We start from the raw sequence: 17,202 nt of genomic DNA, 5'->3' as shown, positions 1-17,202 counted from the left end.
GTACAAAAGTACTCGAGGTTTACAGCGAAAGACTTTGTTTACTACGGAAGCGCATCAAATCATTCATTTTTGTCAATAGAACCTTTTAACTATACAAACAGCACTCTCAATTGTATCATTCGTAAATTCGATGCAACATAACAACGCTCCCCCTTCGTCTTTCACTACTCTCCATGTGTGAGCAGGTAAGAGTTGGATATCGCCTTGAAGCTGAACTGCCCATCCTCGCGCTTGAACACAATCCCCTCCCTCTTCCGCCCATTTATTCCCCTCCCTTCCGCTCGATCAACTAGATCTGTGATCTGCGAACCCATCTCGTTCAGCGGCCGGTATCCATGGACAGGCACGTGCTCAACGCCCAGTAGTGGTGCCCACCTCTCATACACCTCCCTTGGTGGTAGGTATCGCTGCTCATCAATATCATACACTGCGAAGAGAAAAAAGCAATGTGTTCCCTTGGGAAATCCTTCAAAATTACTCTGTATGCTCGATCCGCAAAGTTCACCCTGTAGAGCTATGTTACGCCCGATCTTGGGCAGTTTCTCGTGGAGGTTGAGTGCCCGCGCGGTGGCGTAAAAGAGAGGCGGGCTTCGCGGATGGTTCTCCATCAGAATACGATTCCGCGAGCAAACTGCCACGCCGTTATGTCTCGTCTCGCTAGGGACTGTCTTGGCGAGAGGGTTGCCGTCGTTGAGGTAAAAGACTGTCGTGGATGAGCCGTCCATCTTGGTCGACTCCTCAAATATCTCAGTACCATGCTCACTGAATACATCTGTGAGGTTCTGCACGCGCTCCTGATTTGGTCGTGGTATAAAGTCAGGATATTCAGGCAAAGGTGCGTCTGACGTCGAAGTCTGGTGAAGTGGTATGGCAGGCTTCTCGAATTTCCTCACGTTGAGAATGTCCTCAAATGAGATGTCCCGTAGCTTGTCTGATGGAATTCCATCCAGTTTAGCAACTATTTCCGGAAAGTCGGCCAAAGGCTATAGAAGCCCCTGCGACAACACGCCCCGAATCTGAATAGTCTGGACCCGGATATCCGGTGCGGAAGTGGGGCCGCCCGGCCCGATGATCTTCGGCGCCAGAGGAGCAAATCGCGGGTCCGTGGCCGGAAGAAGCGAGTCTATTTCGAAGAATACAGCGCAATCCCCGGCTTTAAAGATGTTGGTGGGAACGACGCACGTCCAGCCGTCGACAGTGGCAGCCGCAATACGGTCTGCCCGCGGGATGGCCGTTATAGCCGAGACATGGCGGACTGTCACTAGCTTTCGAGGCATAGTTAGTGGAGTGTGTCCTAGAGAGCCGATTCCCAAAGAAGAGCTTGAGAGGCTTTGAGGAGGATTCTCTTCTTATAAGCGTTGGAGGGGCCAGTGAATCGATGATGTGACTCAAATGCAAGGATCACATAAGTTGTACGTGAAAAAGTTGAAACGGCCTGAGTCAATGTCGTTAATATTAGGCCGTGCTTTCTGCCCTACGGGGATGAAGGATCGTGCGAGCTGCAAAAAGGCAGGCATTTGAGCCTTTAAGATAATGAGCTGCACATACAAGCAATTGATTCATAGAATGCAACCAACGAGCTGAAAAATAAGTCATCGGTGAGGCCTTTTCGAAATGTAAACGAGCTAAAAGCCTGATTAGGTGGTTTAGCTCTGGTACAGGAACTATTGATGCAGATCTTACAGGTACATAAATTCTGCCAGGAATATTGAGTTTGCCGGATGCTTGGAAATGTGATCGACGAGATCTGAGATAAGCTGTCACTACGGCTGCAACGTGGTATGCATAACGCTTGGTGCTGATCCTTTTAAGCTCAGCGAGATTATCAACAACTATAACAGGACGCGGTGGGACACCGAACCTCATTGGGGGAAAAAAGATGATGGTATTTCTGTTCTATCCTGCTGCCAGTGGAAACCATGGCGGTTGTCATAACCTGAAATCGCACCGCGATGCTTTAAGGCCAATTAAAAGGAGCAGAGGCCGCTTCTTAGCTCCAATGATTATTTATCTTCTCCCCAGATGCATTATGTTGAAAGGGCGAGACACGCATCAACAGCTAGGCCGACCCTATAGAAACACGTCAGCTTCAGCCCAAAGAGATCGATTTGAGGATCACTTGCCTGCCCTCCTTCTCGTAAACCACATCACTTATGACATCCTTGTCCAGGTCAGGGAACATGCCTGCTAATGTTTCGACAACATTTGCATGCTCTGCACGGGAAAGTCGCTGCGCCTCGGCCGCTTCAGCGCTCGCCTGTCGTGCGGCAGCCTCTTCTGCAGATAATGCATGTTTCGAAGGTACTTGTTGATGTTCGCGAGGCTCCTCACGGCTGAGACGCTCCGGTGGCGCCGGGGTCCGAGGCGCACTGCTAGGCCCGGGATCCATGGAAGGGCCAGGGTCATCAGAGAACATTCTCCCAATGCTGGAAAGAGGTTTCTGTATAGTCTTGAGAAGACCAGTGATGGCAGCTTTCTCTTCGCCCGAATACTCGTCATTCGAGGTTGAAGTGCGTGGTCCGTCAAGAGAAGGACGCGCAGAAGTTTCTCCGGGAAGAGGTCCAGACTTCTCGTTGAATACTGGCTGTTGGGTGACTGGCGGTGATTGAGCATGCTTTTCAGCAATTGCTGACACGGCCTCTTCCACATGCTTCTCAAACTCCTCGTCAGTAATCGTTAGAGTAGTTCTATCCATGTTTTCAATGAACTGAACAGCACCCATCTATAATATGTTAGATTGTGACTACTTCAAGAGCAAACTAACATACCAACGAGGACAAGTAGTAGCCTGCTTCACCCCCGAGCTTTTCCTGGTTCCTGAAGCGCAAGATGTATTGCACATTAGACACTAGGTGCTCTGGATTTGATTGCAGTACAACATAAATAAGGAGGGGCATGAAGGAGTCAGCTGAGGAATCAGACTTGTTATGTTTTAATAAACCTGTCAGTCGTCAGTATAGCCATGCAACTGTAACCTTTCAGCTGTCTTACCAAAGATCACCTTGCAACAGTTCAACACACAAATGATCTTGTCTCGCGGTGCTCTGTAGGATTTTATTTTTAGCAGCTCTGGATCATGTTAGTAAATACCGACAGTCTGTAATGTTGAACTGACCTTGCTGGGCTAATTTCAAAAACCGACGTCCACTGTCGCCGACTGGCGGAATGTCCAAATGTTCTTCCTTCACCCAGCCATAAATGCTCATCTTCTGTCTAACAATGTCATCTCTCTCGACATCCTCTTGGTGTTGGCCTCGCCTACCGGGGCCAAGAGGTATATCGCCGCCCTTGCGCTTCGGCTTCGCCCCAGGGATCGGTTTGGGCGCTTGGATTGCAGGCGAAAATGTCTGAGTATACAGTCTGTTCATGACCAGCTTTTCCATTCCCTCACGAGCATTATCGAACTCCGCGTCAGATACATCCCTCCAGACCTCGCATTGCGCCATCTTGTTGGCAATAAAGGCCAGAAAATCCCCTATAATCTTGACTTGCTCATGCACCATCCATTGCCGTTTGCCAAACTCAGAGAGGAAAGACTTGAGGTACCTTGCCACAGGATCTGCCTTCTTGTTTCGTAATTGCTCGAGAAACCGATGGAAATCAAAGGGTTGAGTAGGCTCTGGCTCAGGCTCAGGAGGGGGCGGCCGGTGCGACTGCACTGGCGAGCTTGGAGAAGCAACGCTCATGTTCCGCTCTATTTTAGGACGTGGAGGTGTTCCGTGAACACCATCCTTGGGTGGGACAGGTGGCCCCAGATCCTCGACCCCAGTGTTGTTTGGGGTCTCGGCTGGAGGGGAACTCGTGGAGATGTGTAGGCCCTGCATCTGACCAGAGAGCGTAGGGACAAGAGGTTCCAGACTAGACTTTCGAGGAGGATGCTGAACGGGATGGCCTAGCATCGGCGAGGCAATCTCCAGTCTGGGACTCATGACTTCTTCTTCACCAGGGCCACCACCAAACTCGCTAAACTGCTCCATGATGCTCTGAATTTCGGACTGTGAACCGCCTTCGTGCTCATCTTCACTGACATATCGTCTCTCATCAAACTCTGCGTCTGATTTAGGAGGGGTAGAATCTCCAGAGACATGGGAACGCGCAGCATTTGAAGGGGTCCGCGAAGGCGGCTGAGAGGTTATTGGGGTCGCAGGCGTGGGGTCAACATAAGTGGATGGTTCGGCGGTGAGGTATTGTGTAGTAGCATCATTCGACGAGGGTAATGCAATAGGTTTGATTTTGCCCGCTGTTGAGGCGTGAGTGTTCAAGTAACCGCTAGGAGCTCGAGAATCATTGGCAGCTTGCTTTTCTTTGAGCATTTCTGAATGACCTTGCTCAGCGGCGTCAGCCTTATGTTCGTGTGATGGAACGTCAGCTGCCTGATCACCAAAATCGATCAAACTGTCCTCTTTTCCGGTCTTGTCCTTGGAGCTCGATCCGTGGCTATGATTATCAGAGGTTCCAGGCGTCCCTGCCGTAGGGTCCTGAGCAGACATCAACTCGACATTGGGTTTGTTAGACAGCGTTTCGTCTAAGACCGGCTGGCTAGATGAAGCTGTGGACTGCTCCGGCGGAGACATGCAAAGCTTCTGAAGGTTCGACGGCGAGGTAGCTGTTTTGGAGAATCGGGCCCAAGGCGAAATGTTGACTTGTGTAAGACGAGATGGTGCCCATTCGCTGTTCTACGACCGAAGGTTAAGCTGTATCGTGGGTCTTGGGAGAGCGGTGGTCATCGACGTCGATAAGGTCAATAAAGTTTAGGGTTGATAACAAATCGCTTCGCAGGTGATCAACTACCACAAAAAGATTGTCGTTGGCGATGTTGTCGGGTCACCGTCTTCGGATTCTTGGAGTTCAACAATGGATGCTTCTAGGTAAGGTAGTTAGAGCCGAAGCGTAACTACAGCAAGCTGGATGGAGCACATGGCAGGACCCCTCATTCTCCATCTTCCAAGCTACAGTAGGCCAGCAAAAGTTCCGATATATTCCCGGTCTAACCCCACTTTCAATAAAATATTAATATTAACACTATAACTTTATTATATTATTTAAATAGATTAAAATGCCCTAATAAAGGCAAAAAGTATATTATTCTCTTTATAAAAAAATAAGGTTTATAATAATATATAAATTAGGAGTTTAGGTTAAAGATATTATAGATAGTATAAGGTTAAATTATTATATAATATATAGGATTATTTAATATAATTAAGCCTAAAAGTTATATAAAGATAAATTATATTTTAGTAGGCCTTTAATACTATTAAATTAAGATAAAAGTTATATTAAAATACTTATTAAGAATAACCCTTTTATTTTATATAGAGATATTATAAATTAAGTATAGCTAAAGGTATTACTAAAGATAATTTATTATTAATTTATTAATAAGAAAATATAATATAGACTTATACTTTAATGCCTATTTCTTACTAAAGAAACTGTTTAATTAAGGAAATCTTTTATAGATAAATATTATTATAAAGATAAGTTATTTTAATATAGTTAATAGTTTTTTAATAAGATTATAATTAATTATATAAATAGTAATTATATTAAGTAGTTATTTTATTAAGCTATAAGTCTAAAGACTTCTTTTTTAAAAGCTTCTTTTAATAATACTATAAGGTAAAAGACTTTATAAAAATAAAGTTTAAGCCTATAGATAGCCTATAAGACATTTATAGATATTTTATAGTATAATTAACTATAATAAACTGTCTATAGTTATCCCTCTTTTAGGGAATCCTAAATTTAAAAGAGGGGAAATAATAGGCTAGTATATTCTATCCTATCTACAGTCTTATCTTCCTAACCTTATTAAGAAAGGAGAGACTTTTTAATATAATAATACCTATATATTTATTTATTAAAAAGTTTAAAACTGGCTCTATCTCTAGGCAAAAAGAAGAGAAGTCTTTTTTACTAACTGGCCTCTATATAGTCCTAACCTTAATCCTATTAAAAACCTCTAGAAAGTCTTTAAGGAGAGGATATATAAAATATATCCTAAAATTACTACTTATTTAAAATCTATTAAGGCAATTAGCTAGCTAATTATAGCTATAAAGGAGTTATAAACTAAAATTAAAGATAATATAGTTAAAAATATAATAAAATTAATACCTAACTAATTAAATAAGTATTATTATATAAATAACTACTATATTAAGTATTAAGCTATATAGTTAAAATCTCCTTTTAATTCTCTATAGATTTATATATATATTATTATAATTAAATAAATATTACCTAGTTAATTATAGAGTAAAATGGCAGGGTATAATTAAGGTGGTTAGGGTATAATTAGGATATATTGGAACTTTTATCTATGCACTGTAGGCTTCCTTCTAGCAACCAGTGCCTTAGCCTTTGGTCAGGCGCACACTTGTTTGGAGCTGTTCCATGAAGTGGGGCGCTTAGGCACTTCTTTGGGGAGCTTGGTTATGGTTACAGTGTGTTTACAGGGGGGCGTACCTGTGACGTCGCGATAGTTACAGGGGATATGATTCAGTGTAAGTTACAAGTCTTTCGGACAAGCTGTGATCCGACATTCCTCCAGAACTTCCTAAGACTGCAGTCTCAACAACGATGAAAAAATACAAGGACAAAATTAGAGGCACAAGGGTAAGATTTACTCCTGAGAGTAAAAATGGGCAAAAGTGAAGTGTGCTGGAAGGGAGGTTTGAACTCCCGCCTCTTTCGAGAGTGGTGTTAAATAGATTAACTTAAAACCACCGCCTTAGACCACTCGGCCATTCCAGCTCTGAAGAATGTAATAGAAAGTCCAGCCACTACAGTCAGCTATACTGGTTGGACTTGGTTTATGTCAATCAGCTGAGAGCTGAGCCACCACCATCAATCCTCTCACCGAAGGAGTCACCAGACTCAAGGCGTCGGCGTAGGCAGTATGTTAGAGATATAAAGCCAGTGTTTTTGATGCTTCGCTTGGCCACTATAGAATGCCTTATCATCCTCGAACAAACATTATCCACCTAAATCGCCTTCCATAATGTCAACAGCAATTTCAGTCGCTCCCCATCGCCAAGTTCGTGCCTATTACAATGACACCACTGTAACAGTGTACCAAGCCTACAAAGAATCCATTGCTAAAGCTGCTGTAGATACGCAGAAGCTCAATGCATCCCCAGATTTCAAATCAGGTCGAATGACATGGATCAAGCCCAGTTGGGCATGGATGATGTACCGCTCCGGATACTCTTACAAAGACCCTGGCCAATCCCGCATCTTGGCTTTGCGAATGAAACACGAGCACTTCATCACCCTCCTTGAGCGAGGTGTGCTATCAAGCCACGCTCATAAGCTCAGCCCTGGTGAGAAGCGTGAAAAGACGGTTGATGTGAGGATTCAGTGGGATCCTGAGAGGACAGCGAAGCTAGAGGTACTGCCATATAGGAGTATTCAAATTGGCATTCCAGGAGCCTTAAGTGAGCAGTGGGCGAATGAATGGATTGTTGAGATTGAGGATGTCACGGATAAGGCACGTGAGCTGAAGAGGGCGATCGATGAGCGGCCAGGCATCACTGACGAAGAACTGCTGGGTATGGATCTGATATTTAAGGAGAGGCCGTTCGAGGTGCCAGAAGCAGTTCATAACAAGCTGGAAATGACAGATGTTCCTGTATAGTATTAACAAGCGAAATACCGAAAGAAGTTGGTGTGTATCCTCAAAACCAGGTATTGACTTTCCGGCTGTTCTCAATCTCCAAAGTCAAACTATAGAATAGACTAGAATACCTGCTCTCAATTCCAATTTTCGCCGTCACGATATCTGGAACTCTCCACTCCAGCCTTCTCTGTGTTTTGTCCAAAACTCTTGAAAAGTCCTGCTTTGCAATCCAAGCCTGTTCTTCAAACGCGTACCACGGTGAGAAGTAAAGAGGCATCGTTTGAAACGGGTTTGGGGGCAAGGGCTCTAATCCCATGACCAAGCACTGCCTGGCATCTGAACTTCCTAGGTCAAGCTCCAACACCCCCAGAACGATGGATGCTTGTAATGACCCAAGTGAGGGACCAGGTGCTAAGTCAAAGTTAATCTCATATGACTCTTCCGTAGTGGAGAGACCGCTTCGAGCATCGACAAAATATTGCCATGTTGGTGATCGTGAGCGCACTCTGACAACCATCTTACTCTCCTTTGCAAGGCCCTTCACCTCCGGGCGAAATATCACACCCTTCAAATATCGTAGGTCCGGAGTGCTGTGTGGTACGAAGATCTGTCGCGGAATGGCCTCCTGCAGAACATCTTTTTGGCCATTTCGTATCATGTTCAAGAGTTCATCGGGAAGAATGATGCTGTTCATCATGGACAACGCTAATATATCTGGTCGAATCCGCACAAAATGTGAGTTTCTGTCCCACGCTGCTCTCTGAAGGAGGATGGCCGGGTTGATTGATGTCTGGCCTCTTCGAAACTCGCAGTTCAAGAAGGCCAAGAAAATGGTCCCAGACGTGTCGATTGGGAACGGCGTTAATGGAAGCTCTAAATCCAGTCCACGGTTTGTCATAGACATTGAACTTCCTGACCTGAGAGATAGGTATTTGGACCTCTGAGGCACCATGCCATTAAGATCTTTTGAGGTCTGGCCGAGATCGAAAGCTGAAGGGCTGTTTGCAAGAAGGCTCCAATACGTTTTTCCTTCGACCCGATATCGAGGCTGCCGCCACGCAAAAATTGACTCATCATCGGTAGATTTAAGAATCTCTTCTTGTAGCCGCTTGAAAGCTTTGACTTTACCTTCCCCATAGAGCAAAGGCATGTTAATATCGAATATACCCAGTAGGCAATAAGCAACGTCTTCTGGCCTCGTTGTCTCGCGTCCAGCAGCCCAGAACATCTTCTGAGCGACAGAAAACTCACTAAGCTGACGTTGCCTGATCTCCGCCATATGATGTGTTGCGTCGAGAAGCTCATAATTAATCCCAGTGGCACTCTTTATGTCTTCTTTGAGCTCAGCTCTGCTACCCAGCCGCTGCCAGTCTCGTCCATAGAAAATGACCTTTCCCGGTGCGATGAGCTCTTGAAGTGTCCAGCCTCTGGTAAACCAACGACTGTTTACGAATGTCTTTCTCCGTTCCTCTTCAGACTCTGAGGGGAGAACATCCTCAAGAAAGGCGATACAGATGGTCGATTCAGCATACCAACGGAACATCGAGTTAATAGCTTCAGAAAGCTCGGCACTGCTACTTTTATCGATACAGCAAGTATCTATCCATAAATATTCCAACTTAAAAGAGCGTGCCATTCTGCAGCTCTCGCGTAGCTTGCTATAACGTTCAAGATGAAGGGCTTCCTCGGGACCGTCTGAAGCAACGTCCTTGAGAGTGACTTCATCATCACCCCAGACGTGGGATAGGATGGCATATCGACGTGATCCACCAGGATAAAACTCAAGCTGAAGGGTATGTGTGTTTATGAACCTCATGCCGAGCTGTATCTTCGAAATAAACTGGTGGTTGTCTTGAGTTGCTCATCTCATGTCAGCTCTTGAGCTTGAAGGCTGCCAGGCTGTTGAGAGTGGTGAGGACAAGCGGAAGTAACCTTGAGCAAAAAATTCTCTGAAATGAGATATGAGAGTGTAAGAGGGGAACTACGAAGCTGAAATTTGAACCATATTCATTGTTAAAGGGTCATTCACAAGGTGGAATTGGTACTGATGAGGGAAGTCGTCGCAAAAGGGACTAGATACAGTGTAACTTATTGAAGTTCTGCACTGTACACTTAAATACATTTCAGGGCAATGGAACTAAAGGTGCAATATTTATTCTTAGATTAATATTTCGTTAATATCATTACTCGATAGTTCTATGTTCTCCCCATTTTAACCATTCACAACGGTACCGCCATTGCAGTGGATGGTCTGTCCACTAACACACGAGCTGTCACTCGACGCCAGGAAGACTACGCACGTAGCAATCTCTGATGGCTGAGCAGGTCGTCCCATGGGGCTTGTGAACTGCTTCTGCGCTTCGTCATCCATCGTGGCGGGAATGAGAGGTGTCCAAACTATGCATTGTTAGTCGTATTACACGTTGGTGAGATTAGCTTAACATACCTGGTCCAGGAGCGACAGCATTAACACGAATGCCCTTGCTGACATATTGATTGCTGAGACCGCGTGTGAATGAAACAATCGCACCCTTTGTGGATGTGTAATCGAGGAGATCAGGGCGACCGATGTAGGCGTTGATGGAAGCATTGTTGATAATAGTTGCTCCGGCCTTCATGTGAGGGAGGGCATATTTGGAGATATAGAAGAAGGAGTGGATGTTGATGTTGAAGGTATGGATCCATTGCTCCTCGGGGAGGTCTTTGATATCCTGGACCATCATCTGGTCTAGCTCGATTGTCAGATATGCTCGATATGCTCGATACTGCCAGAAACACTTACAAGCTGCATTGTTGAATAGAATGTCAATTCCGTTCATTTTCTCCACGGCAAAGTCAACAAGTTTCCTGCAGTTCTCTTGCTTCGAGAGGTCAAGAGAGATAAGATGGACCTTGGCACCCTCGTTCTCAACCTGCTTTTTGGTGTCCTGAGCATCCTTCTCTTCCTCTGGTAAATAGGCGATGACAATATCCGAAACGCCCTCCCGACCGAACAGAAGAGCAGAAGCAGCACCAATGCCACTGTCGCCTCCAGTGATCAGTGCCTTTTTGCCTTTGAGCTTTCCAGAGCCTTGGTATGTCCTCGAATTGCCGCCGGCCTCAGGTACTTCGTCACGAGTGGCTTTGGGGTCGGGCATCTCCCTCTCAGTACCAGGGAAGTCCTGGTGAGAGACGGGGATATCCTTCTCTAGTTCTTGGTCAGTTGCTCTATCGTTGAATTGTTGAAAGTGGGGAGGGAGAACTCACCATTCTTGAAGTTTTGAGTCGTCATTTTAGCGGCTGGATTATAGTCAATTGTGCAATGAACTTCTCGAGCTGGAGGGGATTGAAAATTCTTTCTATATCACTCGGAAGAGCCTCCTCTTTTTAATACTCGTCGTACAAGAACACACGGAGCATTCGATCCGAATCATGATGAAGATCGATCGATGACGACACTACAGTCAGGGTTGAACATTTCTTCGTCACAATAACGGGGCCAGCCAAGCAAGAATGCGCATCCATGCTGACAGCTCTTTTTTTAATCTGGCGTTTGGCTTTTCATCATGTGGGAGCTCCTCTATCGATTGATAGAAGATCGAGCTATCGACCAATGGTCATGGGCGTACGCTGGCTTATGCCGGCGGAAACTGGCACGATGGTTATGATCCTTTCGCTATCTTGTCGCGAATATGACGATCTTGTTGCTAAAAAGAGGGGCACATATGTGTGGTACCTTGTTCAAAACCCCAATGTCGATGAGATTGCTGTGACGTATAAAGTTAACAATGGGACTTTCGGACGGCCGCCGACGCCTTTCATCCGTTCGGCACTGTCCGGAGCGGCCCCACTGTGCCGGACCGTCGCCTAATCGTGGTGTCCCGGCGACGCTCCTCACCAGGGAATCCCGTTGTTGCACGAAGTACGGATGCATCGTGGAGCATCTATTTCCCCTCCCATCTGTGCACTTACGGATTGAGACTTTCAGTTGAGATACCGAAAAGGTGGTCAACCGAACATAGCTACAACAAACCAAGCTTTAACATGCGCAGCGCCGGCCGGGTCATTCAACATAGTAATATGATTTGAGCCACAAGACAGCAGGCAACATTGCAAGATGAATAGTAGGAAGCAAAACTGAATAAACCGTCTAAGCCAAAGAATATCCCGTACATAGCGTGCCTATGAACTGTATACGCGTAGTCTTGATCATCATCTCGTGCTGATCTTCTCTTTTTCCCATGCAACTATAATGTTCGTCTTTCAAACACAATGCCATTCCAAACTCAAATCGATAAAAATTCCCAGGACGCCAGGTTTCGTGTCGTGCTCTGCTCGCCGATCGGTAGTATTGTTACAGAGCAATCGCGCCTCGACGGCTTTCTCGGGTATGGAGGAATCCTTGGAAGCCACAAAAGACGAAGAAAGCCTATTACTGTCAGTAAGATGCAAGATTGGGTTCGGGTTACGGATAGCCAATCTGTTTGATCGAGGAAGGACGTACAACATAGACGAGGACGGCGATGAAGATGGTGTCTGAAACTGCCTTGCCATCTTCGGGATCATCTACGCCGCCCGTGAATTCTTCATGGTTGCTTCGGTAGAGGCCCGCGAGAGCGCTGAGGATAACAATGGCGAAAACAGAGAGAACGGTGCTGGAAGTTTCATGTTAGCTTCATCATGGCAGTTCAAAGGGATTGGCGAACCATGACCACGCGTTAAAGGCGCTGACGACGGGCTTCATGATGTGGGTATATAGAAAGGGCTCAAGTATGGTTGGCCAATCGATGTATCGCTATGGGTGTGGTGGTGATGGATTGTTGTGACGACGTTGATACTGGGTCGCAGCTATAGCTCCGTTGCTGTTGGTGGTAATGCGTCAATGTCGCCGTTTAGCTCCTTTCCTGCCTCAGCAACAAGGCTGAAGAATGAGCCACTACCAAGCACCGCCACATGTTGAATGCGCCACTATATCCAGCCAGATCTTGACAGGCGCGGACGGGCTAGGCAGGCCCTAAAATTTCCGGTGCGGACCTTTTATTATTATCAGGTATAGAGGTTCGTCTCAAAAGTCTTTACTGGCACTAAAATTACATTAAGTAAGGCAAAAGACTAGATACCTATAAATCTTGAATTTTATACCTATTTACCCCTACCTTCTTTATACTTATTCCTACCTTTTAAAGCTATAATTTTTTAAATATATATAGGAATTCTTTCTATTTATGCCTAGATTTACTTCTATAGAAGGTTATTTTATATAGCCTTTTACTTATAAATAGCTTCCTTTTTATTCTTTAAGGCGCCTTTTTTTATTATTATTCTCTTTATTTATAGCTAGGTAGGCTTAATAGCATTTAAATCTAGTAAATTTAAATACTAAAAAAGTCTCTAAACTCCTTTAATATTATATAGAAGCTGCTATATATAGTATTTATAAGTAGAAATTTAATCTTTTTATATAAAGGTATTTAATCTTTCCTTTTTATATTTCTTTATAAAAGGAAATAATCTTAAAATTAGGATCTTTATATAATATTATTACTAATTAATACTGCCTTTTCTTTCTCTTATTAGCTTACTATTAGCCTTATTTTAAAACTATATAGGCTTTTTATTAAGTAAATTATAAAGCCCTAGCCTTTTTATTTTATTTTTAAGCTTTTATTTTTCTTTTATAACTAGCTTAAGCTTTTTATTTATTGCCTATATTGCTTTTTTAATAGCCTTTTTCTCTTTTAAGGTCTTTAAAGATTAATAATAATAAAAACCCTTTTTATTATATAAAAAGCAGGCCTAAAATATAAACTTATTAAAGCCTTTCTATTTCTTATAAATATAGCTATAAAGAAATTACTTTTTAGGCTGCCTTTAAATATAATAGCTATTATAGCAATAAAGAAGCACTATAAAAGTCTTATTTAATTAAATTATAGCTTTTTAATCTTTAAGGGTCTAATTTTTATAAATAATATACTATTTTAGGCACTCTTTTTTTATTATTATAGTTAGTTTAGGCTTCTTTATTAGCTTTATTTTTTTATACCCTATTAATTTAAGGATTTTAATAATAATTATAGCTAAAATCTTAATGCCTTAACTATTAAGCTTATTAGAGATATTAATAAGTATTTTTTCCCTATTAAATTAATTTATATTAACTTTAATAATAATTAGGCCTTAATTTTCTTTAATTTACTTTAAAGGCTGCCTAAATTAAGCTCTATCTTTAAGTTAAGTATTAATAAGCTTAAAGGGATATTTATTAGGCTTAAAGCCTCTTTTAATTATATAAAAATATATCTTATTAATTATATATTTAAAGATATTAATTAAAAAGTAAATTTAAGGTATAATTTTTACTTTTTTATAAGGTGCTTTTAATATTATTACTAAAGCCTAAATTATAATATCTATTTTTATATATAGTATTTTCTTTATAAGGTTAAAAGGAAAAAAATAATATAGAAATTACTTATAGAAGATAGCTAATAAAATTAATAGAGATACCCTATTTAAGTTTATAAGGGTAGTTATTAATCCCTGCTTGCCGGCAAAGACTTTTGAGACGAACCTCCATACCTAAAGTAGGTATTATTAGTGTAAGATGTATGTCTCTGTGTTTATTCTATGTTAGTTTTTCTCTAACTTGTTCTGGTGCTGGCTAGGTACGCAGCATAGCAAACAGTGCTAACAACATACCTAAAGATGCTTACTTACACGAACGGTCTAGGTTCTGAACCTTGCGAAATCTAGTTGACGATCTTCCTCAAGCCGAAATTCGTGCTCAGAAGTGTAACATTGAAATTGTGCTACTATCTTGGCTGGCGAGAGGCAACCACAATCATGGCGCGCAGTTTAAATACTTCTGAAACCTAAGATACAACCAACAAGGTGTGTGGTCTAGCCATGACCACTTAGATTGCGTAACTATTTCTCTGATGCTTAATCATGGAGGTTAACTGAACTGTCTCGTCGTAATGTAGGTTGTAAGCAATATGGCTGGGCGGCTACTAACATTGGAGCCCACCAAAAAGGTTAAGCCTCTGACTAGTACTCTTTATAGCAGAAATGTATTGGTATTTTGGGCGATCTTGGCATTTAAGCTCTGTGCTTCACGCTCCAATAGCTTCATGCACACCTCTGCCCAGAGCTCAACACGAAACGAAAGGAAACGAAACGAAACATGCAAGCGCCATGTTGATGATCGCCAAACTACTGATCAAGAGAGCTACCGCGGAGGGTTCTATTCCGTCAGATCACGGCCTTGTCAGAGACTTTAGCTAAGTGGCCCTAATGAGGCAATACCAAGGCTCGGAAGTTGAGAGCATCTCTGAAAAGGAAATTTGTGATGCCATCATTACGCACACGTTTTGCTTGTTGTGCAACAGCGACACAAGCAGCAAGATCCCAAGCCAGGACTTAATAAGATGGATGTTGCTTTTAGACGCCGTGTGAGGTTACGCAACCCTCCCTCTCTTGTTGCTTGTTGGCTGTCTGTCGCCTGTCAGCGATGCACCGTCCCCAGCACCCCTCCTGGCAAACACGGGGTTCCGTGTGCCGAAGAGCTTTCAAAGGGCTTGACCTGTCCGCTGATGCCCCATGCTGTGCTTGGCCGTCATAGCCGTTGAATCAAAAGGTGAACAAACGCATGGCGCCGTGTCCGTTGAAACAAGCAAAGCCTAAGCCACGTCGCTCGTGAATACGGGCTGTCCCCTGTGGCCACCAATCGTTGGACAGATATCTCGGCACAGGGAGACTATTGCTTGCTACGGGGCCTAGAATGGATCGTATCTTTCCCCCGCGTTATTTGCTAGGCAATTCATTCGTTTGGAGTGGAGCTAAAGAGCCTCTTTTTGGTTGCTGCTTGCTGCACAAATTCAGGCCAGGCTTTGCCCAACACGGATTGGGGACTTTAGCATTTCCTCGTTTATGCGGCTTGTACTGAGAGCTTTTGACATTTTGACCAATCTAGGTTCAATTATCCTCTAGGATTATCGCGTAGTGACGACGCTCTTGGCAAGCTTCAGCGCCCACGCTATATATAGCTTCGGCTGCCACTGCCACTGTCATTGTCACTGCCGTTCATCATCTCATCTCAACCTAAGACTGGATCCGTTGAATCACTTTTGAGCAAGCCTCAGCACCTAAATAATTCTGTCGGGCCCTAGCGGTCATTTCACTCGCTCGTATTCTTTTAATATCGAGATCCTACTCTTACTTCGCCTCGAAGATCTTTAGTCATAGTCGCACCTGCTTGCCTTACACACAGCATTGCCTACACAGATTGCACAGCTTTACGATCTTACTCGAAATGCGCACTCAAGCTATGGTGGCCGTCCTGTTCTCGGCGCTTGCCGGGCAGGTTTTTGGCCAGGATGACTCTCACGATGCTCCCAGAGTCAACGACAACCCTATTGGTGTCAAATACAAGGCCACCCTTCCCAAGGAGCCTTTCTTCAAAGATGCCGCAATCGACGGCAATGTCAAGGGCTTTATCCAGGCTGAAGCTCCGAGCGATGGACACGGCGTCCAGTTCAAGGTCCAGTTCAGCAACCTTCCCAAGGAGGGAGGTCCCTTCAGTAATTGTTCGACTATCGCTCAGCCAGACTGTAGCTGACTCTGCCATAGCATACCATATCCACGTTGAACCTGTTCCCGAGAATGGCAACTGTACCGCCACTCTCGCCCATCTCGACCCTTTCGCTCGTGGCGAGGAGCCTCCCTGTGACCCTGAGAAGCCTGCCTCTTGTCAGGTTGGAGACAACAGTGGGAAGCATGGAAAGATCACCAGCGACCCCTTCACAGCCGACTACATCGACTACTACGCCTCCACCAAAGAAGGCATCGGGGCCTACTTTGGCAACCGGTCGTTTGTTCTTCATTATGCCAACAAGACCCGTCTAACATGCGCCAACTTTGTGAACCTGAACCCGGGTGTTATCGACTCGAACTACACTGCCCCAGCTTACCTCCCAACACCGACTGAGACAGTCAACCCTGAGACGAACACTCCTACTCCATCAAGCACAGGCAGTGGCACTGGCGGCAAGCCTATTTCTACTGAGACTAGCGTTGTTAGTCCCAACGGTGCCTCGTCTGCTACGCTCCCGATCAACTTTGCCCTGGCTGGCGTCTTGGCTCTCATTCTTGCAATGTGAGGGAGTTGATAATGAAACTGTATTTGATGCGAGGGGCGATTTCAGTTCAGTTCGTTGAGAAAACCGAAAGTTTCTGACTTGTCTGGAAGCAGATTGCTGTTTCCTTGAACAAAGCTTGATTGATAGGAGCTGCAGGGTGTTCTAGTTTGTCAACAAGCAGACATAATACAAAGAAATCCTATTTGAAACTTGTCTTTACGACTACGGCGCATGTCCAAGTGAAAATTAATGCAAATCGGTGGTTAGGGATATTACCATGTAGGTTGGTGACCAGTAGTGTACGGCACAGATGTGCCAGTTATCACTAGCCAATTGAATCAGGCATTGGATCTTATGGATGTCAGTTGATAAGTATCAAGGTAAAGAAATGCTGATCCATTTCTTAAATGGAAGTCTCGGAGGCTCTCATTCCATTCCATTACCCCTAAGTTTGATAGG

General features: G+C 44.1%; 7 protein-coding genes; 2 read left to right on the top strand and 5 right to left on the bottom strand.

The window, feature by feature from the left end:
* Positions 1 to 164: 164 nt before the first annotated feature.
* FFUJ_01084 (uncharacterized protein) lies at positions 165 to 1,277 on the bottom strand (the record flags this gene model as incomplete). XM_023567875.1 has 2 exons in its annotated part: positions 165 to 983; positions 1,032 to 1,277. 2 exons carry the CDS (start codon positions 1,275 to 1,277, stop codon positions 165 to 167), a joined length of 1,065 nt encoding a protein of 354 aa, XP_023424452.1.
* Positions 1,278 to 2,089: 812 nt separating this feature from the next.
* FFUJ_01085 (VPS9-like protein) lies at positions 2,090 to 4,574 on the bottom strand (the record flags this gene model as incomplete). XM_023567864.1 has 4 exons in its annotated part: positions 2,090 to 2,722; positions 2,769 to 2,941; positions 2,992 to 3,069; positions 3,116 to 4,574. 4 exons carry the CDS (start codon positions 4,572 to 4,574, stop codon positions 2,090 to 2,092), a joined length of 2,343 nt encoding a protein of 780 aa, XP_023424451.1.
* A 2,432-nt stretch (positions 4,575 to 7,006) lies between these two features.
* FFUJ_01086 (uncharacterized protein) lies at positions 7,007 to 7,642 on the top strand (the record flags this gene model as incomplete). The annotated part of the gene is made up of 1 exon (XM_023567852.1): positions 7,007 to 7,642. The coding sequence occupies one exon, from the start codon at positions 7,007 to 7,009 to the stop codon at positions 7,640 to 7,642; it is 636 nt and encodes a 211-aa protein (XP_023424450.1).
* A 40-nt stretch (positions 7,643 to 7,682) lies between these two features.
* Positions 7,683 to 9,440, bottom strand: FFUJ_01087 (related to beta transducin-like protein; the record flags this gene model as incomplete). Its single annotated transcript, XM_023567841.1, has 1 exon — positions 7,683 to 9,440. The coding sequence occupies one exon, from the start codon at positions 9,438 to 9,440 to the stop codon at positions 7,683 to 7,685; it is 1,758 nt and encodes a 585-aa protein (XP_023424449.1).
* A 396-nt stretch (positions 9,441 to 9,836) lies between these two features.
* Positions 9,837 to 10,895, bottom strand: FFUJ_01088 (related to short-chain alcohol dehydrogenase; the record flags this gene model as incomplete). XM_023567830.1 has 4 exons in its annotated part: positions 9,837 to 10,021; positions 10,071 to 10,352; positions 10,407 to 10,811; positions 10,871 to 10,895. 4 exons carry the CDS (start codon positions 10,893 to 10,895, stop codon positions 9,837 to 9,839), a joined length of 897 nt encoding a protein of 298 aa, XP_023424448.1.
* A 1,062-nt stretch (positions 10,896 to 11,957) lies between these two features.
* FFUJ_01089 (uncharacterized protein) lies at positions 11,958 to 12,347 on the bottom strand (the record flags this gene model as incomplete). XM_023567819.1 has 3 exons in its annotated part: positions 11,958 to 12,032; positions 12,108 to 12,258; positions 12,310 to 12,347. 3 exons carry the CDS (start codon positions 12,345 to 12,347, stop codon positions 11,958 to 11,960), a joined length of 264 nt encoding a protein of 87 aa, XP_023424447.1.
* Positions 12,348 to 15,917: 3,570 nt separating this feature from the next.
* Positions 15,918 to 16,764, top strand: FFUJ_01090 (related to cytosolic Cu/Zn superoxide dismutase; the record flags this gene model as incomplete). XM_023567808.1 has 2 exons in its annotated part: positions 15,918 to 16,185; positions 16,235 to 16,764. The coding sequence occupies 2 exons, from the start codon at positions 15,918 to 15,920 to the stop codon at positions 16,762 to 16,764; spliced, it is 798 nt and encodes a 265-aa protein (XP_023424446.1).
* Between the last annotated feature and the right edge of the window lie 438 nt (positions 16,765 to 17,202).

Source organism: Fusarium fujikuroi, chromosome FFUJ_chr01 (assembly GCF_900079805.1).
Source record: "Fusarium fujikuroi IMI 58289 draft genome, chromosome FFUJ_chr01".
Taxonomy (NCBI): Eukaryota; Fungi; Ascomycota; class Sordariomycetes; order Hypocreales; family Nectriaceae; genus Fusarium; species Fusarium fujikuroi.
This window is presented reverse-complemented; position numbering and strand designations above follow the sequence as displayed.